Source organism: Saimiri boliviensis, chromosome 3, assembly GCF_048565385.1.
Source record: "Saimiri boliviensis isolate mSaiBol1 chromosome 3, mSaiBol1.pri, whole genome shotgun sequence".
Taxonomy (NCBI): Eukaryota; Metazoa; Chordata; class Mammalia; order Primates; family Cebidae; genus Saimiri; species Saimiri boliviensis.
The window spans coordinates 87,163,117-87,186,889 of NC_133451.1; the positions used below are offsets into that span (position 1 = coordinate 87,163,117).

At 35.1% G+C, this 23,773-nt stretch overlaps 1 protein-coding gene across 3 annotated transcripts in view; it reads left to right on the plus strand.

Annotated features, from left to right (window-relative positions):
- SMARCAD1 (SNF2 related chromatin remodeling ATPase with DExD box 1) overlaps positions 1–23,773 on the plus strand; it is an 84,629-nt gene that overhangs the window by 48,899 nt on the left and 11,957 nt on the right. For all 3 annotated transcript variants that reach the window (XM_010340147.3, XM_003929544.2, XM_010340148.3), the window contains 6 exons: positions 10,852–11,051; positions 16,708–16,798; positions 20,000–20,099; positions 21,269–21,328; positions 21,436–21,511; positions 23,216–23,351. In XM_010340147.3, the coding sequence (XP_010338449.1) occupies positions 10,852–11,051; positions 16,708–16,798; positions 20,000–20,099; positions 21,269–21,328; positions 21,436–21,511; positions 23,216–23,351 (663 nt within the window). The remainder of the gene's footprint in view (positions 1–10,851; positions 11,052–16,707; positions 16,799–19,999; positions 20,100–21,268; positions 21,329–21,435; positions 21,512–23,215; positions 23,352–23,773) is intronic.

Sequence of the window (23,773 nt, forward strand, 5' to 3'; positions counted from 1 at the left end):
AAAATTTATACTTGAGACCATGAATAAAATACATATATAAAATAGTAATTTTTATTAAAAGTGTGGTTTCTTTAACATTGGTAATTATTAAATGATTAAATGTAATCATTGATATTTCATGGTCTTATTATAAAAGTAATTTAAATGTGAAAATTATGTTAGTTGTGCCTTTTAAAACATTTGAAAAGTTGTAGATCATTGATTGTTTTCAAGGTAGTAGACATATAATGTAATATAAGTGTAATAGATATGATATATAAGTAAGTGTAATATATCACCTACTTGATAATCTAATTATAGTAATTTTAAATCTAGCGGTTACTACTATTTTATATTATTATGACTTATTTGTCAGATAATTATACTTTTTGAAACTAAAATACTCTTGAGATATTTTAGTCACTCCCATCTTACAGGAGGAAAATTTGATTTTTTTTTAAGTACATTACCTAAGAGGATATTTATGCATGCAGCTTTACAATCATTTTTTTTTCTGAGTCAAAATTTTCTTCATAATTTTTTCCACTTTTAGTTTTTCTGCATAATAGTAATGTAGGTGCCAATTGTGAGAAAACCTTATCATTAAATCAAGTAGGCTTCAGAAATATAGCAAGCCAAAAATGCCATTAGTTTAAAAACTTGTACTATTATTGTGGTAAAATTAGAATTTTATTGCCAGATTTCACACATTAGATGCCATCATTTCACCAGCCACTTACTGGATTTTCGCCTAGCCTTGCACACTGTAGGGTAGGGGATATTAGTATGTCTGTGAAAAATCTTACTATGTTGCATCTTTATATGTTAATTAGAGTAGTAATGTTTTTATGCTGACCAATGCAACATGCATCAGTAACTCAACCTGAAAACTTTCATATGTGCATCTACTTTGTTAACATTTAGATCAGTGTAGATCTGGTTTTTCTTGGCTGCTAAGCACTCAGGTTTAGTCCAGGTCAAACAGTATGCTCCTCATTGTGTTACTCTCATCTGCTAGACTGCTGATTTTCCTTTTTGTTTGTTTTTTGTTGTTGTTGTTGGGTTGTTTGTTTTTTGTTTTGTTTTGTTTTGTTTTTTTTGGTGACAGAATTTTGCTCTTGTCACTTAGGCTGGTGTGCAATGGCGAAATCTTGGCTCACTGCAGCCTCCACCTCCCAGATTCAAGCGATTCTCCTGCCTCAGCCTCCCTAGTAGCTGGGATTACAGGCTCCTGTCATCACACCCGGCTAATATTTGTATTTTTAGTAGAGACAGAGTTTCAACATGTTGGTTGGGCTGAGCTGGAACTGCTGACCTCAGGTGATCCACCCGCCTCAGCCTCCCAAAGTGCTGGGATTACAGGCTTGTGCCGTTGCACCCAGCCTTTCGCTTTAACTGGTGATTTTTGTAAAATGCTTGCCTAAATTGGCCACTTAAAGCATCATAATCATATTTCTTCCTTCTGGGTAAGGTGGCATCAGTGAATTTATTTATAAGATTACTATATTCAAGATTTGTTTTAATTTGTGTAAGTTTGATAAGTTTGTATTCAAAAAATTACAAGTGCATTTTGAGTCCTTTGTAGGTGCTGCCAAGTATTTATAATAATGAATAAGCCTAGGACTCTGTCCTCAGGTCTTTTGGCAAGTGGGGATTAATAATTTGAAAATTAAATCGGCTTTTAAACAGTTTCCCCCGTCCTATGGAAAGTCAAAAATATTTGTACAGTAAGAGTGACACACTGTGGCAAGAGAGGGATACTTCAGTTGTTGACTGTTTTTGAAAGAAAAAAGTCCTTTGATAAACTTGAGTTTTTAATGAAAAGATCACGATCAGGGCCATATTGATGAGGTTTTGTTTTTTTTTCATGTAATTTATTTAGCAAGTAGCAGTTGCCTTTTTTACTTTATTTCTCCTGAAAAAAGAGATTTATCGTTTTTTTGAAAATGAGTCATTTTATCTAAGATTGAAGCAGTATCTGCAGAAATGTAAAGTTTTTACTATTTCTCTTTTTTTTTTTTTTTTTTGAGACAGAGTTTCGCTCTTGTTACCCAGGCTGGAGTGCAATGGCTCGATCTCGGCTCACCACAACCTCCGCCTCCTGGGTTCAGGCAATTCTCCTGCCTCAGCCTCCTGAGTAGCTGGGATTACAGGCACGAGCCACCATGCCCAGCTGATTTTTTGTATTTTTAGTAGAGACGGGGTTTCACCATGTTGACCAGGATGGTCTCGATCTCTCGACCTCGTGATCCACCCGCCTCGGCCTCCCAAAGTGCTGGGATTACAGGCTTGAGCCACCGCGCCCGGCTGTAAAGTTTATCCTAAATTCTACCAAAGATACCCACCATTTCAGTTGTTTTGAGCATTATCTCTTTATGTTTACATTTGTATACTTCATACCATGTAAACAGGATCATCTTTTTTGTGCTTTTCAATCACTTCAGATTTACTAATAGATCCTGCATTTATCTGGTATTTTGTGTTTCTTAGATCCTTTTTGGGGGGAAGTTAAGTAACTTACAGGATTGTGAAGTGATTTTTGTGTTCATAAAACTGTAGCATGGTTGCAGTAGAGTATTCTTACACCTTTCCTTAAATGAAAGCCCCTCTCCCCCCCTCCCCCAAATTAATGAAGATATTTACTATTGAGTTTCTTTCTTTCTTTCTTTCTTTCTTTTTTTTGAGACGGAGTTTCACTCTTGTTGCCCAGGCTGGAGTGCAATGGCGCGATCTTGGCTCACCGCAACCTCCGCCTCCCAGGTTCAAGCAGTTTTCTTGCCTCAGTCTCCTGAGTAGCTGGGACTACAGGTGCGCGCCACCACGCGCAGCTAATTTTTGTATTTTTTGTAGAGATGGGGTTTCACCGTGTTGACTGGGATGGTCTCAAACTCCTGACCTCGTGATCCGCCTGCCTCGGCCTTCCGAAGTGCTGGGATTACAGTCGTGAGCCACCGCACTCGGCCAGCTATTGAATTTCTTTACTTTTTGTTAATGTTTTTACTTTTATTATTTACACATGTACTTAGATTCACAAATAATTCTATAGGCTTGTCCCCGCACCCCCGAGAAAATCCATATCCACCCTTTTCCCCAGCCTGTTGCCCACACTGCAGATAACTTATTTCATGGCTTTTGTCTGATTGTTCTTATCACCTCCATATCTTTAGGTAATATAATGCACTTTTTTTTTTATCATTTGTAGGTCATATCTATCAACTTAATGTTTTAGACAATAGGATTTAGCTCTCGCTGTCTCGCTTCACATGCCCATTTTCTGTTCCCCAGTTCTCTTAATATACATTAATAACATGGTAATTTTGAAGATCATTTTTAGTGTCTGCATTGTTATGACTATGCAAATGCCTTTCACAGGTTAACCATGTAGTATACTACATGATTTTTTTTTGTTTTTTTCTCATCATTTTTCTAGTTATTATTTATCTCGGTTTTTCTGTTTGCTTATTTTTCTATATACTTGTCATTATGTGAACTCTAAAGTCTTTTCCAGTGGCCTAAATTCCTGTCAGGTTCTTTTTTCTTTTTTTTTTTTTTTTTTTTTCTTTTTGAGGCAGAGTCTTGCTCTGTCACCCAGGCTGGAGTGCAGTGACACAGTCTCAGCTCACTGCCATCTCCGCCTCCCAGATTCAAGCAATTCTCCTGCCTCAGCCTCCCAAGTAGTTGGAATTACAGGTATCTACCACCACACCCAGCTAATTTTTGTGTTTTTAGTAAAGACGGGGTTTTGCCATGTTGGCTGAGCTGGTCTTGAACGCTTGACCTCAAGTGATCTGCCCACCTCGGCCTCCCAGAGTGATGGGATTACTGGCATGAGCCACTGCACCTGGGCGCATCAGATTTTAGACACCTCTGGTAATCTGTCAGTTTTCACTGTCTTTAGAAAAATCTCTCCAGGAAGTTTATCACCTGCTTCTATTTGGACTATTTACAATGTAGGCCAGCTTATCAGCTGTGGCCTTAGGATTTCATTTTCCTGGTGTCATGGAGAATCCTTTTGTCTCCCTCATTTTGAGTCTCTTGTTTCTCAATTCAGTGCATGTCACTTTTTTTATTCCAGTGGTTTTGTAAGTGCATACTAGGTCGTAGATGAATGAATGATACAGTGAGGCTAGATGGCCTGATTTTGAATCTCTTGTATGTCCTTTTCTGACAGCTTACATATCTGTAAGCAAACATCTGTATAAGTGGGGTATAATTATGGTGCCTACCTATGGGAAAGTCTAAAAATTAAAGTAAATGCCATCAGTTTTCTGGCTCTTTAAAAACATTATCTGCAGATATTCACAATAATTTCACCACAAGTGTTGTATATATTATTAATAAAATGCTAAGAAAGTATTTGTTCTTTTCTGTTTGTCCAATATATAAGTTCTAGCTATACTGAATCAAACTTTTTAAAATTAAACCATTTTCTTTTTTAAACCACCATGCCCACCCCTTAGCTTTTTAAATCAGATTTATGGCTGGACACATGGGCACATTACCTACAGTATATTAAGACTAACTGTTTTAGCCTTCTTGTGATAGTTTGACAAAGCTCAGTCCGTCGGGTTGAGAGCAGTGGTATGTTATGACTTTTGTAAAGTGTTGTTTCTTCTTGCCAGTAGAAGGATCAATGTGATGGTAGATGTTGAGGTTATTGAAAGCAACAGAGTTAGAAGAATATTTAATTTTAAAACCAACATGCCAAATCTGAATCCGTTCCTCAGGTTTTTATTTACATCAGAGAAAAATAACCTCCTTTTATTTAAACCCCTGATAGTTTGGGTTTACTATCACAGCTGAAAATCTAATCATAGTAAATTCATTCAATTAAACACTTTTTCCTTTGAAAAAATGTCTACTGATGTTTTATATTCTTGGGTAGTGGATTGTTATTAGATAGATCTAAATTCTAAATCAACAGTTATTTAGATCATCTCTAAAGTTGGTTACTTGTGTGGGAGGGGAGAGGAGGGGAGTGTCAGGGAATCCTAAGGAGTTCTGAAATTTCTGCTTCAAAATAACCAAAAAGTGAAGTTCAGTTAAACATCTCATAACCAGCCCTCAACTGTTAAAGCATCCTGAAGTAAGAATGACCTTGCATTCTCCTTTGCTGCCTTCCCCATTTTCTTATTACAAGAAACTTAAACACACAGTGTTAGAATAATATAATTAACCCCCATGTGTTTTGTCCGTATTCTTGTTTACTTCCTTTCATCGTATTATTTTGAAGCACATCTCAGACGTCATTTATGATTTTAAATATGTATCCCTGAAGAAACCGTAACATTCTCATATCTAATAAATACCAATGATTTCTTAATATCAAAATATTTAGAGTTCAAATTTCCAGTTATCTCAAAAATGCCATAGTATTTGTTCTTTTTTTTTATAGTTTGTTAGTTTGAATTGGGATCCAAATAAGGTCCACTTACTGAGATTGCTTGATAGGTCTTTTAACTCTTTTAATCTGCAGGTTCCTCATCCCTCTCCTCCTCCCCTTTCTCTTTTTCCAGAATTTTTGGCAAAGAAACTGGATCATTTGTTCAATATTTCCCCTGTCTAAACTTTTCTGATTATACCTCCCCATTGTAATTTAACATGTTCCACTGGACTAGTAGTTTCTGTAAAATGATAATTAGAAGATTAAATGCTCCCACCAATACTCTTAGATAGTTTGTGATGTGTTCTTTCATCAGAAGACAGTAATATCTGATTGTTAACTTTTTGTAACGTTAGCAGCTCTTGATGCTACATGTCTAGATTCATAATTCATTAGCCAATGCAAAATTAATATTTATATATATATATATTTTTTTTTATTGTGAGACAGAGTCTCGATCTGTCAGGCTGGAGTGCAGTGGCATGATTTTGGCTCACTGCAACATCCACCTCTTGGGTTCAAGAAATTCTTGTGCCTCAGCCTTCCCAAGTAGCTGAGATTACAGGCATGCACCACCACTCCTGGTCAATTTTTGTTATTTTAATAGAGATGGGGTTTCTCTGTGTTTGTCTCAAACTCCTTGGGGCTCAGGTAATCCACCCATCTCAGCCTCCCGAAGTGCTAGGATTATAGGTATGAGCCACCATGCTGGCCTGCAAAATTAATATTTTAATGCTGTTATTGCTTCTTTTTTAGGAACTGTCTATAAAAATAACTTCCTTAAAACCACTCTATATGTTGCTGTTCATATACAAAATTCAGGATAAATGTTTATTCTTTCCTTTAATTTTCCAGCTCTCAAAATAATGATTAGTCACCCTCACCTTTTAACCCTTTCTTGTGGCATCCAAATGTCCATAATTAATTTTTAAAATAAGTAAAAGGAAGAAAATTTTTTTTAAGGACTTCAAACTTAAATGTGTAAATTGGGACAACTTAGTGAATTTGTGATTTATGTCTGCTGTAATTTTTTTATTAGGAAGTTTCAGCTATAAGGGAAATTTTGTATTTCAGAAAGCTGTTAAGAGACAAAAATAGTAATGTGATAATGACAGATTAGATCACAGTATGCTAATTTTTTTTTTGAGTTACCTCTTGTAGAACACAACTTTTGAAAATATTTGAAACATACTACCATATTCTTTTTTGATGGAAAAAAAATTGAAACCTGTAATTGCTTTATAAAGATTCAGCATGCTTCAGCTTCACTTTGAATATATTCACTTTGTATAATCTAACATTGGTTTTCTTAATAGTGGTTATGTGACTTACATGTTAGGGAATCTTCACAGTGCATATTTTACTTTTTTATCTGTTTCTCAGAAAATATTGACTGTTATTTATCACTAACCTCATACTGTGCTTAAGCTTTAACCTTCAACAATACAGTAACATCTTTAGATTTCTGCTGAATTATGGATATGTTATTAGATGAGTATTTACCTCTCCGTGTGCTTCTGGCACATATCTTCAAAGCATAACGCTTGTGAATAAAATTATACATTTATAACCACTGTGAATAGTTATATATTTAATTACTCAGAACCGTCCATGAAAAATACTATAGAAATTGTTATTTACCATGTTGTGTATTTTATATAAATTCATTATAATCAATGAAAGATTAGGTAAGTTTGTTTGTTTGTTTGTTGTTTGTGTTGTTTTTGAGACTAGATCTCACTCTGTCACCCAGGCTGCAGTGCAATGGTGCAGTCTTGGCCCACTGCAACCTCTGACTCTTAGGCTCAAGCCATCGTCCCACCTCAGCCTACTGAGTAGCTGAGACCACAGTCGCGTGCCACCACACCCAGCTAATTTTTTTGTATTTTTGGTAGAGACTGAGTTCTGCCATGTTGTCCTGGCTGGTTCTGAAATCCTGGGCTCAAACAATCTTCCCACCTTAGCCTCCCAATATGCTGGGATAATAGGTGTGATGTACACCCAGCCAGTTTATTGTTTTTTTCGCAATTAAAAAATACATTTTTTTTTTTTTTTGAAATTATTTCTTCCTTGGCTTCTTGCCCTTTCAGTCTATTTTAAACACTTTTAAATGTTGATGTTCTTCAAGGTTTTATTCTCAGTCTTCTGTTCTTCAATTTCATGTGGTTTTCCTTAGGTAATCTCATCAGTATTTCTGACTTTAATGGCCACCTGTGTGATGGCTTTTTCTCGAGCATACATCTCTTCTCTAAGATATAGATCTGTTTATTTAATTAACCACTGACTCTCTTTCCAGAATTTGGTAGCTACTCCAAATTTAAAATATCCAGAGGCAGAATTCCCTCGCCATCCTAGTAAATTTATTTATTTATTTATTTATTTTTTTTTTTTGAGGCGGAGTTTCGCTCTCGTTACCCAGGCTGGAGTGCAATGGCGCGATCTCGGCTCACCGCAACCTCCGCCTCCTGGGTTCAGGCAATTCTCCTGCCTCAGCCTCCTGAGTAGCTGGGATTACAGGCACACGCCACCATGCCCAGCTGATTTTTTGTATTTTTAGTAGAGACGGGGTTTCACCATGTCGACCAGGATGGTCTCGAACTCTCGACCTCGTGATCCACCCGCCTCGGCCTCCCAAAGTGCTGGGATTACAGGCTTGAGCCATCGCGCCCGGCGCATCCTAGTAAATTTAAATCTCAACAGACGGTATCACTAATCAGTTATATTGAAGCCAGAATTCTCGGAATCAGGCTTAACTCTTTTCACTCATCTCCCCACACTTAATGAATTCTACTTCCTGAAGATCATGAATCTATCAGTTTCTCCATGTCCAACACAGGCCACTATTGTCTCTCAACTCATAGCCTTCTTAATAGTTGTTTGCTCTCCAGCCTTCTTCACATTGCTTTTGTAGAGTTCTTTCTAAGCAGGAACTCTCTGTCTTTTCACTTTCTGGCCTAAAACCTTTCAATAGCTTTTTAATGCCCATAAGTTCCGTTTAGAACTCATCAAAATGATTCATAACCTTAGTGCCTTCCTGTTCAGACTTGTCCTTTGCTTCTCTAGGTTCTGACATTTGAATTATCTTTCCATTAAAACAGTTCTTTTATTATTTCTGGCCTTCTTACTCTGTAAGGAATTCCTAGGTCTTAGATGTTTCTAGTCTTTTTGTGATGAGTGCCCATGAACTTCTGCTCTTTCCCTTGTTTATACCAGAGGGTTACCCTTGAAATTGTTCCTTGTGTTTCCCAGTGATCATAGACCACAAGGACAGGGGCTGTGTCTATCTCTCAGATACTTCACCAGTTAGAGTAGTTTCTGTTAAGAAATAAGAACATACACGGTGGCTCAAGCCTGTAATCCCAGCACTTTGGGAGGCCGAGGCAGGTGGATCACGAGGTCGAGAGATCGAGACCATCCTGGTCAACATGGTGAAACCTCGTCTCTACTACAAATACAAAAAAACTAGCTGGGCGTGGTGGCGTGTGCCTGTAATCCCAGCTACTTAGGAGGCTGAGGCAGGAGAATTGCCTGAGCCCAGGAGGTGGAGGTTGCAGTGAACCGAGATCGCGCCATTGCACTCCAGCCTGGGTAACAAGAGCGAAACTCCGTCTCAAAAAAAAAAAAAGAAAAAAGAAATAAGAACATAGTAAATGGTAGTTGGTTACAGAAAGAAAAGTTTATTTTGAACTTTTAAGGTCTTAAATTATTTTATTTAGAGAAGTTCTAGTTAGTGAAAAGATCATGGACTTTTTCTCTTACCCAGCTTTGTGACTGTTTGAAATTGAAACTTAGTATTTTCATCTGGATTTGGTAGACTAGTCTTGTAATTGTTAGGAGGATTTAAATGAATTACTGAATAAGAGGTATCCAGTAGTTTCTAGCACATAAATGGTGCATAATGTATGTTCATTCCTTTATGTGGTTAATTTGTTTTGTTTCTCTCACATGTACGTATATTACACACACATACTACAACCAGCTTGAGATTTGATTTTTGGCCTATAATTTTTGGTTGCATTTAAAAATAAGTGTATTTTAGCTAAAGGTTCTAATAGAACCTCCTTAAGACACTGATTCTTATCTATCCTGCTGCTTATGTACAGATGTTTCCCCTGAAAAGCACAAAGTAGGGGGAGTGGGAGATCACATTATGATTATGAATATTGTCCCTGTGAAAAATGTAGTGTGCAAATAAACCTAGTACTTTATTTACAGTGCCATTTTTGAAGTGCTAAAAATAGATTGGATATTTTGTATATTGCCAAGTTTTTCTAGGATAAATATGGAAAATGTATACTGTTATAAAACTGTATTGTATTAAATTATCTTAGCATATCCTGAAAGTACTTAATTACTATTGCTTGAGCTTTTTGCCGAACTTAAAAATAATACTGTGATCATAGTGATTAGAGTTGTTAATGTGATTCTTGTTATAACTTGGAAAAATATGCTAAATAGGATCACATGAATAAAACTTCTATGTGGTGTTTTTCTAACACCACATAGAAGTTTTAGTTTTAGTGGTGAGTTTTACATTGAGTTCTGGCTTACAGGATTTTAGTTTTCTACATTGAGTTCTGGTTTATAGGATTTTCAATTTTGCCCCAAATATTTCAAATAACTTCTGGGGTTTCTCATCTTCTTCACTAAAAATATTTTTTTGTTGTGTTCTTTAGAATATATTTTTTTCAGCTATCTATCTAAAAAATTATAATTCTGATATAGCTTTTATATATGAAGCATTCAGTGCCTCCTTTTGAAAAACAAATACAACTGTATTTTGAAAGAGAAGTTCTGTGAGTTTTCAAAGAGAACCATTTATAGTGGTATGTTGAAATTGTATTTTTTAAAACCTTAGCTGATTATTAAATTGGTCATAGTTAATTTTGATTCATGTAATATCTTTCCACGTGGTAGTCTCTATTTAGAAGTAAAACATCAAGTGACAAATAATTGGAGTTTTGAAAACTTGAGGGGCTACACTTTGATGATAGATGTGGAAAAATATGTCTTAAGAAGATTAATCTTAATATGTAATATAGGAAATGACAAATGGAGAAGGAGATAACAGATTAGATTTGCAGCGACTGCATTTGATACTGTTACCTTTGGTATTAGGGAAAAGTGAATTTAAGATTTTGAAATGTTTTTAAAAACTTGATAGGAGATAGTAACAGTTACTTGTTAATGTTTCCCCTATAAGAGAATAGCTTCCAGGGTCAAAGTAACAAGTTTGGGATTATGCATTTTTTGAAGTAAGATATATTTTATTTTAACATAATGAGTTTGATGTGTGACAGTAGAATATAAAAGAGAAATATGTAGCAATTCAATTATAAACATGAAGAGTCAGATTCTCTAGTAGTTGATTATAAGCTTATTAAGTAAAAGTTTAAATTAGCCAACCTGTTTTCCTTATAAAGAAATCAGGATTGCCTTTCTCTTTCCTAGATCTGAACTATTCAATTATTTTTCTTTTTGTGTCATAGTTCACAAAGATGTCCAAAACTAATGGCTTATCAGAAGATTTGATATGGCACTGTAAAACACTGATCCAAGAAAGAGATGTAGTTATAAGGCTTATGAACAAATGTGAAGACATTTCAAATAAATTGACCAAACAAGTTACCATGCTTACTGGAAATGGAGGCGGATGGAACATTGAACAACCTTCCATTCTAAACCAAAGGTAATCTTTGTTGAATATATTTTTTCATATTTTATTGCAATTGTATAAAATATCTGAACTTATTTCTGTATCATGTCTAGAAAGCGATATGGCAACTAATGGTGGGAGAGAACCCCCAGGTATGCTGTAATGGCACATAAGTGGACTGTGAACTATCTTTCATTGATTTCCCCCACCCCCAAGTAGGATATTTTATTCTATCATATCGTTATAAATTAAAGGGGGGGATGGTATGAAGCTATATGACCTGTGTCTTTTTTGCCTGATGACAGAGATAATTGTTTATATAATAATCATGGAAACTGAAAAAGCGGTTTTAACTATTCCTATACATAAATTTGATGTCCTAAAAAAAGTCAGCTGCTTAATTGCATCAGTGTAAAAATTCCTTTCCTAGCTCCTTTTCTTTTTAATCATAAATAAAATGAAAGATATCCCGTACTGTGATGAAATGTTTTAAATGCTTTGATAAAGCCAGCTTTTAAAATCTCCTTTTGGAGTAGAAATACATTAGAAAGGGAAAGGACAGATAACTTTGATTAAATAGATCATATAAGTATACTTATTTCCCCAATTTGCTACTTTCAGTAAAATACCTTAACAGAATTCATGCAAAAAAACAAACACAGAAATATTGTCCAGTGGCCAGTACATATTAAAGTGATTTTTGTAATTGTGATCACCTACAGTTTGCATGTTGTTGGTGAATTGGGGTGGGGGAAATTGTTTTGAACTTCCTTTAAAAGTTTGTATGTGTTTAAGTAGTTTTGAGACGCAAAACTGTTCAGAATACTTTTTTTAAAAATAATATAAAATGTTAATAGTATGATACTATTTATAGTGGCAAAACCATGGAAACAAATAGAGTTCTTAAGATAGGGAATAGTTGTACTGAATTATGGTACATCCATACTTTGCAATGTTATGCAACTTTAAAATGAGTTACATCTGTTCAGAATATTTCTGATAGGTTAAGATTAGCAGTAGGATCTCATTAAAATTAATTGCCTTAGTTGCTGATTTTATTTACTTCTGATATTTTTCTAAGTTAATGATCAAAGCATATTTGCTGATCATTGGTTAATAATTTAAAATCAAGGTATGGAAAAAAAAAAAACATGATTACTGGCCTTTAATAGTAAGCTACAATCTTTTCTGTGCCCTTCTAGGGTGCTATGGGATGGTGTAGGGAAACGTGATGCAGTTCTTACAAAGAAGCTCTTTTCTCTGTTGCATAGAAAGAACTATATCAGCAAATTCATCTCCTAAAAGTGTAGTTGGAGCTGCTGCTTCTTGTTCTCCAGCATTGGATATGGGGAGTTCTTCACTCTACAAGACTTACCCAGTTGAGTCTACTTTATCATAATTTGGATTTTTAAAAATCAAGTGCTTTATTGCATCACTTAAAAAATTTCTCTCTCAAAACCACATTCACCAAGTCCTGTTATTTGTAAATAGTTTGATCAGGTAATAAACTGTCCTTTCCATTAGACTGAGGATTTTTTAAATAAAATATTTAATAGATGAGAAAAATAGTTGTTGTTGCTTTTTTTTTTTTTTAAGTGCTTGTTGGATCTTATCCAAAGTACAACTTCTAAAACCTGTATAGATCGTCTCTTTAGAGTTTATTTAAGTGCACTTTTAGGGGGCAGAATTTGTTGTCTTGATTTTTGTTCTTCAGCCAAGGTAAGAGTTGCATAAGCAATTTTTACTTGGTGTACTGGCCAGGTGTTGTGGGTACTTAGTTTATAGACATTTAAAGTTGTTTCCTTGCTTTAGTAAAAGATTGATTAGCACACAGGAAAAGATTAGATTATCCTGATGAATAACCTGTCATGCTTACATCTTTCTCTAAACAGAAAAAGTTCTTTATAACAAAGTTTAGTTTGCTAAAAACTGTTGCAAGTGTATGTGAATTGTAGCAGAAGACAATTCGCCTTTTAGAAATACTGATATTCCAGAATTCCTTGTGATAAATGAAATCTTTATGGGGAAAAGTTAAAGTTTTCACATGTACTTCAAAACCATTACATCCATAATCTTTATTTTAAAATGTCAAAATTTAAATTGCTTAAAATATAATACAATGAGGGAAGAGAAAAAAACCTTAGTATTTCTCGTTTTATTTTTACTATGTATGTAGCTATCTCTAAAGCTTTAGTTAATTAATCTATAATTTATCAGCCTTAAACTGAAAAGATTTCTCACATGTTCAAAATACAATATATTTAATCATGTGTGTCTTGCCTTTTGAGCTAAATCTGCCAGGGTTCTTCTGATCCTGTTCATCCTGAGCTTAACAGATGGTTTCTATCCTGTTCTTAAACAGGAGCTCTGAGACCATTTGACAGTGATGCAAATGCAAATTAACACTGCAGATACGGTTTCACTAACTCAAAGGTAGTAGTATGTAAATGTTTTAGTTTGAACATTTCTGTCAGTACAAACTAAAGTTGTGGTAGTATTTGCAAGCAGCCATGTCACACAGGACATGAACTTTTGATCAGACAGCATCCCTGATGTGTTTTCTATGAACTGCTTTAAACAAATCTCTCTAGCCCTGTAGTTCTGTATTTTAAACTCAAATTTAGCACATTGTATGTACGCTGGCGTTTCTATTTTATGCCTTTCTCACCTTTGAAAATAATTTTGAAACTAGTTTCTCTGGCAGATTTAAACCAATTGAGTTTTCAGACTGTGAAGAAATCATGGTAACTCTGGAAGGAGTTCTTTGTTTGTTTTTCCTAATGAAACAAGTAACTTCAAAATAGCCTTTTGCCTCATTTTCTTTCATAATCTCAGAAAATCTCTAAATTGATTTTTTTCCTTAGTGAGAGATAAGAAAATGTTTAGTTCAGAGATAGTTTGGTACTCTGTTGAGAAGAAAACACTTATTCAAAAGACCTGAGCAAATCCCTGTGTTCTTAACAGTAAATTGGTGGTTCAGTTTTATATTCAGTCATGAAACTTCGTAGAAAACTGTTAAAGTGTCAAAATAAATGGGAAGTATGATTATATAGCATCTAAATATTAGAACTACTAGAAAAGAATATAGGTATCCTGTTTTTAAATGTTGTTATAATAAATGAGTTCAGAGTCTTTATCAAAATTGCATTTTCTTTGATCCTTTCATGCTAATAAAGGATCTATAATTGGCAGCAGTTTGGTGATAGTAAGTGACCAAGCTACTTGTAATTTAGACAAATCTAACAACAGCAAACATATGCACATTAATACTTTATATTTTTATAACAAATGCTTCAGTATAATAAAACCATATCATGTCATGATCAAAACACAGTACCAGAATTTCTTTGTGATTATGAATAAAGCAATATAATTTAAATTTTTAAAAATCTGTGTAGTAGTTGTTTTTAAATTTCTTCATCACTTTTTAAAATGTGATGTTACAGTGAGTATTTTGACAGTTAAATAGACTTTTCAACATGTGTTATGATGAAGAATTTCAGTAATTTTTATTTATTAAGAATATCTCTTGGCTGTTTGTGGTAGGTTGTATGTTGGGATGGCATGTGAGCCCTTGGCTGCATTTATAAGTGTTGTGTGCTTACCTTATCAAGTTTCATTAGTCATAAATTGTAAGCCTTATGTGCACAGGATGACTAAGCATTGGGAAGGATGCATAAAAATAGTGGAGAACTCAGTGTTGACCATAGGATGGGTGGGTCAGGAAGAGAGAATTTTTTCATTTCTACTATTTAGTAGTTACGTGCTAAGCTCTGGATCACATGTGGATTGGATACTGGCAGTACCATTGCAGATACAAATTTGGTTAGCTACATGACCTTGGGCAAGTTACTTAACTTCTGTGAGCCCCAGTGAACTTCTCATCTATAAAATGCAGATAATTAATATTTTCTATTTTTAATATGGATTAAATGAAATAATGCATGTGAAGCCCATAGCATAGAGCCTGAAAAATGGTAAATATTCCAGTATTAGCATTTACTGTCACCATTATAGTAGAAAGAATTGTTTTGGATCTGGAATTTAAAATATCTATGATAACATGTTTTATTATTACTTTTATAGTATTAGCATAGACATTATATTGACTAGGAAAGCAAAGACAGACGTTTTTTAAAATTCAGCAAAAGAATTGTAAAGACCTTAGAACTGCTGCTTTTTCTCCTACCTATACTTTTAATTGTATTAAATGAGAAATGTTTTATAAGTTGCATACCCCACAGTTAAAACAGATTCTGATTTAAGATGGACATCATTCAGCTACGTGTTCTTCAATCAGTTCTAATTGTGCCTTTATTTCAGAGTTTGATCCTTTAACAATTTATTACACTATAGCTATGTCCAGACCCTTCCCTGTGTGCAAACAGGATGTATGCAAGAGGAAATTAAGGGGATAGGACAAAAGCTGGAGAATAGGAGGCATGGCCTTGTCCTATGTTTTCACATTAATGCAAGGTGTTCTCGTGAATATGAGAATGGGCTTTGCAGTGGGATTGACATCCTGAATTAAAATCTTAGCCTTAACACTAAGATTTTAAAATGATGATAGTAGCTACTTTATGGGACTTGTAAAGGGTTAAGTGAGGTGGTGTTTGAAAAATGGTATCTGTGCCTACATATAACGGATGTTTAATAAATGTTAACTGTTAATAGTTTTTAACCATTTGAACTATTGTTTTCATTCCTTTTTTTTTTTTTTCTTTTTTTCTGTAATTTAGACAGGGTTCGGCTCTGTCAGCCATGCTGGAGTGCAATGGCATGATCTCAGCTCACTGTAACTACTGCCTCCCAGGCTCAAGTAATCCTTCCACCTCAGACTCCTAATTAGCTGGGACCACAAGCTTATACCACCATGCCCAGCTAATTTTTTTTGGTATTTTTGGTAGAGATAGCGTTTTGTCATGTTGCTCAGGCTGGTCTCGAACTCCTGAGCTCAAGCAATCCGCCCACCGCAGCATCGCAAAGTGCTGGGATTACAGGCATGAGCTACTGTTTTCATTCCTTATAACTCTCCCATTTTACCTTCTAAACAACTCATTCTCAGGGATTAGTCTGTTCATGTGTTTCCAAATTAAATAAGGTTTTTGACACTTGGATGTTACTTTCTACGTAGGAATAATTTTGCTGAACAGGTACTATGTGCATTTGTACATAGTACACATAATAACGTACATGCGTGCTCCAGAATTACACATACCACTGATACTGGAGTGACGCACACACATTCAGAAAGTGTTTATTAAACCTACTTTCAAAGTAGCAAATTATGTTTGTGGTTTCTTTGTCCAAATACTTTTTAGTTCTCTAATGTGCTAAAAATCATGAATACAATTCAATTTTCTAGTATAAATACTAGCTTAGTGATATATTCTACTTAATATTTGAATTCTTTATGGAGTTAATTTAGAGGTACTATATTATGACCAAATGTGGAAATTCTTGATTCTTATTGCCAGAAGAAATAAGAATAGAGAATAAAGTTTGGGAAGATCAAAAAAATCATTTATGTCTTGGGTTCATTTTTTTAAGTAGGTGCATATAGCATCTAACAATTAGTTAAAAGGTAAGGTTAGACCTAGGCATTTTAGTTTTTATGTGCATTGTAATAACTAATAGAAAACTAATAGAAATAGAAATTTATAATATTTGGTAACTCTCTCTTTACCAGTTTGTCACTCAAGCCCTATCAGAAGGTTGGTTTGAATTGGCTGGCGTTGGTACATAAACATGGACTTAATGGAATTTTGGCAGATGAAATGGTAAGTGTACTTTATTTGTAGGATTTGTAATTCACAGTGTCATTAAAAGCTATTCTTGCTGTTATTTAAAACATGAAATTTTACTTGCTATTGTAGTTAACTGCTGCCACCTCATTATCTTATATTTTATCTCACCTCACCTTTGTTTTTGATAGAGTTAGTTCTGTCCTCCTCACTCCTCCCCAAGCTGGAAGATAGATTTGTCTTTCTGATTATCAAATTAGTAAATACATGTTACAAACATAAAAATGCAAATTAAAAAATCAAAATCAAAGTTACCTATAATTCTGCCACTTAAACAAGGACTAGTTTGGCATCTTCTTTTCTAGAAACTATCTTCTGCAAATATTGTGTGTGTATATACATGTGTACATACATACATTTATGTAATATATGTGCTTTTTCTACGACTGACTTTAAAATTTTAACTTAGATACCTGTCTTTGTCAGTGAATAAATCCACATATGTATCAGCAACATCATTTCAGCTATTTTGTTTTTATTAGATGTCTCTCTGGTTCTCTGTTCTTTTCCAAATCACATTTGCTTAAAGCTAAGCTCAGGAAGTTTGTTACAGCCAGTAGTTCAGGTGTTGTCCTGTGGAAACTTGACCTTAATCTAACATCTCCATTCCTCCAGCTATAGTTTTTTAAAGTACGTATTAAAAATGAGTCATGTTTAGCAAAGAAAATGTTACATGGTGCATTGATTCCTAAAATAAAAATTAACAAAGTAATCATACTCGTTCTCTAATTAGCTTCTAGGAAAGTAATCTTTAGTATTGTAAGGTATATTCTCACACATACTTCATACTGCCATGAAAACAAAGATACTGTTTATCTAATAGAAAAGTGAATAATATACATAGGATTTCAAGATACTTATAGAAACAGAATTACAACATTTCATTAGTGTGACTGCACTTGGGTATCAGTCCTGGATTTGGGGTCTCCAACTTTTCTCTTCAGGAGCTATCTGATCCTTGCCAATTGACCTAATCTCTCAAAACTAATATAAAATGTAGATAATTTCCATCTCCTAAGATTGCATTTGTGGCTGAGCATGGTGGCTCATACCTGTAATCCAAGCACTTTGGAGGCCAAGGCGGGCAGATCACCTGAGTTCAGGAGTTCAAGACCAGCCTGACCAACATGGTGAAACCCTGTCTTAAAAAAATTAAAAATTAAATTAAAAAATTTTAAAAAAAGATTATATTTGCTAACAAATGAGGTGTATATTATGTGAAACTACTTTTTTTTTTTTTTTTTTTTGAGGAGACAGAATCTTACTCTGTCACTTAGGCTGGAATGAAGTGGTGCAGTCTCTACTCACTGTAACCCCTGCCTCCTGGGTTCAAGTGATTCTTCTGCGTCAGCCTCCTAAGTAGCTGGCACCCACCACCGCACCCAGCTAATGTTTGTATTTTTAGTAGAGATGGGGTTTCATTATGTTGCCCAGGCTGGTCTCAAACTCCTGACCTCAGGTGATCCACCCAGCTCAGCCTCCCAAAGCGCTGGGTGTGAGCCACCGCACGCAGCCATGAAACTATTTTTGTAACCTGTAAAGCACAACACAATATTTATAAAGTTGTTGGCTTAGTCATCTAGCATTGCCATAACAAAATACTACAGACTCAGTTGTTCTTTACAATTCTGGATGTAGACAGTCTAAGATCGAGATATTGGTAGGTTGGATTTCTCCTGAGTCCTCTATTTGACTTGCAGACAGCCACTTTCTTGCTCTGTCCTTATGTGGGATTTTCTGTGTATGTACACATGCCAGGTAGTTCTTCTTACAAGGACAGTCATACTGGGTTCAGACTCACATTTATGAATTCATTTAGCTTTAATTTCCTCCTGTAAAGCCCTATCTCTAAATACAATGATACTGAGGGTTATGACTTCAACAAGTATTGTCTGTGGGGAGGAGGTGGACACAATTCAGTCCACAGCAGTTGGCTGGCATTTACTTCCCTGGAGGAACTGTATCTCCTCAGTAGCTTTTTAAGACCATTTTTTAATGGTGTCTGATTTAGTTGCTGTAAAATGTACAAATGTACTTAGTGACTTTTTATATACATGTACACACATGTGACTACTATCCAGAGCAACTTTTCCATCGTCCCAGAAAGTTTTTCATGCTTTTTTCTAGTCATTGCTTCTACCAGTGTTCTCATACCGATTGTCATGGGTTTTTTTCTGGTTATACAGTATGTGTAGTTTACTGTATACGATTTGTTTTTGGTTCATTTGGTGAACATAATGTTATTGAGATCCATCCATGTTCTTACATGTATTTGTAGTATTGCTATGTGGTATGGTAGTCCATGGTATAAATACACTGCAATTTGTTGATCTTCTTCTGTTGGATATGGATATTTAAGTTTCCCTCCCTCCTCCCTCCCTCCTGTCTGTCTGTCATGACAGGCTGGAAGTGCAGTGTCGCACTCTCAGCTCTCTGCAGCCTTAACCTCTTTAGCTCAGGCAGTCTGTTTATCTCAGCTTCCCAAGTATGGATCATAGACGTGTGCCACCACACACAGCTAATTTTGTAAATTTTTGTAGAGATGGGGTTTCACCATGTTGCCCAGGCTGGGATTGAACTCCTGGGCTCAAGTGATCGACCTGCCTCAGCCTCCTAAAGTTCTGGGATTACAGGCATACACCATCATGCCTAACCTATTTAGGTTATTTCCAGTGTTTGGCTAGTAAAATAAAACTATAAACATTCTTACCCACGTCCTTTTGCAGTCATATGTGCTCATATCTCATGATTATATTCTTAATGGTAGAATTGGTAGGATCAATTAGGCATATGTTTCCTGCAGTTAATCATGGGATATTGTCCTCAAACTATTCAGTGGATATTAAACATTCATTGTTTATAAGCAATAAGCAAAATTATATCCTTTCCATGCAGTGCAAAAAGTCGTCCATATTAACATGTATTGTATATGAACTAGCAATGATGATCCATCCATCCTGCTCAGTAAAGTAAGTTTTACCATCGTCTGGAGATTATGATGAATTCTGTCATCTGAGAACTAAGAACATAGTAGAAATTCCTTTAGAGTTGCATTATGGGAAATCAAAAGTGAATATAGCACAGAAGTATTTCTTTTTATTTTGTATTTTTATATATTTATTTATTGTTTGCTTGTTTTAAAATTTCATATGTTATCTTTTAAACTTTTAATTTTAGGGCCTAGGAAAAACTATTCAAGCCATTGCATTTCTGGCATACCTCTATCAGGAGGGTAATAATGGTCCTCATTTGATCGTTGTTCCAGCTTCAACTATAGGTTTGTACTACAGGAGACAACTGTATTTAATTTTACCATGTTTTATATAGGTAGAAGACAGTGTGTATATGGGTGTGTGTCAGAGAGCGTGCCGTGGTTTCTTAGTTTGTAGAAATGAATATTAATTTTATGGTCTTTTTATACTTTTCTCCTTTGTGTATATATGTGTGTTTGATTATATTGGCAGTCTTTTAAAAAGAAAATAACTCAAATGTAAGTTCATTTTAAAACTATAGACCAAGGACCACTTATTGGTTCATAATACTTTTAGTTACTTTTAAAAGTGACTAAAAGAACATGAGTACGTTTAAATGTAAAATTAAATGTTTACTGGATGAAGGTATCTCATTAATTCCTACTCATGTAACTGTTCCATTCTTTCTCAGTTTGTTGGATGTAGAAGTTAGAATAAGAGAATATTTGTACATGTGAATGTAACAAAGAAAACCTTTCCCTTTAAATTGTCGGTTAATAATCAACTGTAGATATAATATTTAATCCTCTGCCCTTCATTTTGATGCCTCACAAAACCTCAAGATCATTTTACATAAGTTTCATAAGGAGTGATATTGTAAAGGGTTTGTGATTTAAAAACAGTCATCATGGTATATTTTCTTTCTTTTTTTTTTTTTAAGATGGGCTTTCTCCATGATGGCCAGGCTGGTTTTGAACTCCTGACCTCAGGTGATCCACCCACTTCGGCCTCCCAGAGTGCTAGGATTACAGGCATGAGCCACCGTGCCCAGCCTTCTTTTTTTTTTTTTTTTAAAAGACAGAGTCTCACTCTTGCTCTGTCACCCAGGCTGGAGTCTAGTGTCACAATATCGGATCACCACAACCTCCGCCTCCCGGGTTCTCGTGCCTCAGCCTCCCAAGTAGCTGGAATTACCGGCACCTGCCACCATGCCTGGCTAATTTTTTTGTTTTTAGTAGAGACAGGGTTTTACTATGTTACCCAGACTGGTCTTGAACTCCTGACCTCAGGTGATCCATCTGCCTCGGCCTCCCAAAGTGCTGGGATTACAGGTGTGAGCCACCTTGCCTGGCTGGTATTTATATTTTATAAAAGACTAATTTCTAACTAGCACTTTTCAAACTTTAGTGTTCGTTTAACTGCATGAATATACCCTATTGTAGCAGATGCAAATAATATCTCTTCTGTTCCATAGATAACTGGTTAAGGGAAGTTAATTTATGGTGCCCTACTTTGAAGGTGCTCTGTTACTATGGTAAGAATATGTCATTCTGCTTTTAACTTTGAAAATTCCTTAAAAATTAAAATATAGTACAGCACAATAAATAGACTCAAAATTTGTTTATTGTTTTTAAACTCTAGGTTCTCAAGAAGAACGTAAACAAATTAGATTTAACATTCATAGTAGATATGAAGATTACAATGTAATTGTGACCACGTAAGTACTGAGAAATTTGGGGAGGGTGGGTATTTGTGCAGCCCCCAAATTAAAAAAAGAAAAAAATTGTAGTAGTACTATGTATGAAAGTTTATGCTGTGAACTGTGATACAAAAGTAATAGAATGACTTATGTTGAGGATTCAGGCATTGTTTAGTTTGGTGTCTAGCACCAATACAGGAGATTTTTATTAGTGCATCACCTCATTAATGATGACTATAAAAAGGTTTTGCCCACTTAATTGAAAAAAAAGCATCTCGTAATAGGAGTCTCTCAGTTTTGAGATATTTCACCAAAATGAGTTATTTTTTTAATTTACAAATAAGTATCAGTAATAAATACAATGAAATCTTATTTTCTTAATGAGAAATTTGAGTTAGGGCAGAAATAAAAATGAAAACTATAACTTTGGCTAAGTTGACTACTACTTGGTAGTAATTGTTTGATACAGATATCTTGCACTGAACTTAATGCTCTTGTGTTACATTTATTATTTGATTTATTTAAAGTTCTATTTTAACTGTAGTTATTATTTCTCACTACTGGCTTCTTGTGCCTGTCCTTAAAAAATTCATGCAGAATTTTGTTTTTTCTTTTTTTGAGACAGAGTTTCGCTCTTGTTGCCCAGGCTGGAGTGTAGTGGTGCGATCTTGGCTCACTGCAACCTCTGCCTCCCAGGTTCAACCAATTCTCCTGCCTCAGCCTCCTGAGTACCTGGGATTACGGGAATGCGCCACCACACCCGGCTAATTTTGTATTTTTTTTTAGTAGTCACAGAGTTTCTCCATGTTAATCATTCTGGTCTTGAACTCCCAACCTCAGGTGATCCACCCACCTCGGCCTCCCAAAGTGCTGAGGTTACAGGCTTGAGCCACTGCGCCTGGCCTGTTCTTTTTTTTTTTTTTCTTTCTTTTTTTCTTTTTTTTAATAAAACAGGCTCCATATGCAGTCTCAAGCTACTAGCTATTAACTGTTATTTCTTGGATCTATTCTGCTAGTTTAATAAAATTTTTTTTTTTTTTTTTTTTTTTTTTTTTGAGACGGAGTTTCGCTCTTGTTACCCAGGCTGGAGTGCAATGGCGCGATCTCGGCTCACCGCAACCTCCGCCTCCTGGGTTCAGGCAATTCTCCTGCCTCAGCCTCCTAAGTAGCTGGGATTACAGGCACGCGCCACCATGCCCAGCTAGTTTTTTGTATTTTTAGTCGAGACGGGGTTTCACCATGTTGACCAGGATGGTCTCGATCTCTTGACCTCGTAATCCACCCGCCTCGGCCTCCCAAAGTGCTGGGATTACAGGCTTGAGCCACTGCGCCCGGCCTAAAATATATTTTTTTAAAGAAAAATATGTTTTAGCTTCATGTTCTTTTTTGTGCTTACTAAAACATAACATTTCTTGGAGCAGATTACTTATAAATTATACCCAAATTGACCTCCTCCCAGGTATGTAGAAGTTGTCTGTGATATTAACATTTTCTTTCAATTATGTATTGCAGCTTTCATAACTTGGTTACAATATGCATCAATAATTATTAAATACAAATACATCAGTATTTATTTAAGTATTACCTGTTTCTAGTGCTGTTCTTTAAGTACTGGCTGTTAGAAATGTGTAAATAAAAAATGATTTTTTAAGACATTAAATCTCGCTGGACTCCAGGCTCTTAAAGGTATAACCTTAGAGATGTTTTTTCTTTTGGTGACAGATATAACTGTGCCATCAGCAGTTCTGATGACCGTAGTCTGTTTCGACGGCTGAAACTTAATTACGCAATTTTTGATGAGGGCCATATGCTGAAGAATATGGGCTCCATTCGCTACCAGCACCTTATGACAATTAATGTAAGAGAATGTTTGTGAAGTTTTCCAAATTACCATAAAATTTTAGATTATGTAATTTAATATATGTAGTCTTCTGTATTATGTATTAGCAAGTTTTTTTCTGTAAAAGGGCAGATAGTAAATTTTTCACACCTTATGGACTAGATGGCCTCTGTCACATATTCTTTGATTTTGTTTTTTAACAATCCTTTAAAAAATGAAAAAAAAAATTCTTAGGTCATAAGTTAAATTCACCTACTCTGTATGTCAGACTTTATAAATAATCTTTCATCGCTTCATAAAGGTGATATGAGGACGCAAGTTACCTACTTATAAGACCAGTGGTTTTCATATTCTGCCTTAAGTTTAATAGATGATAATAGCAAACATCAATTATCCAAATTACTAATCATTCATCACAGAATGTTAAATTATTAATAATG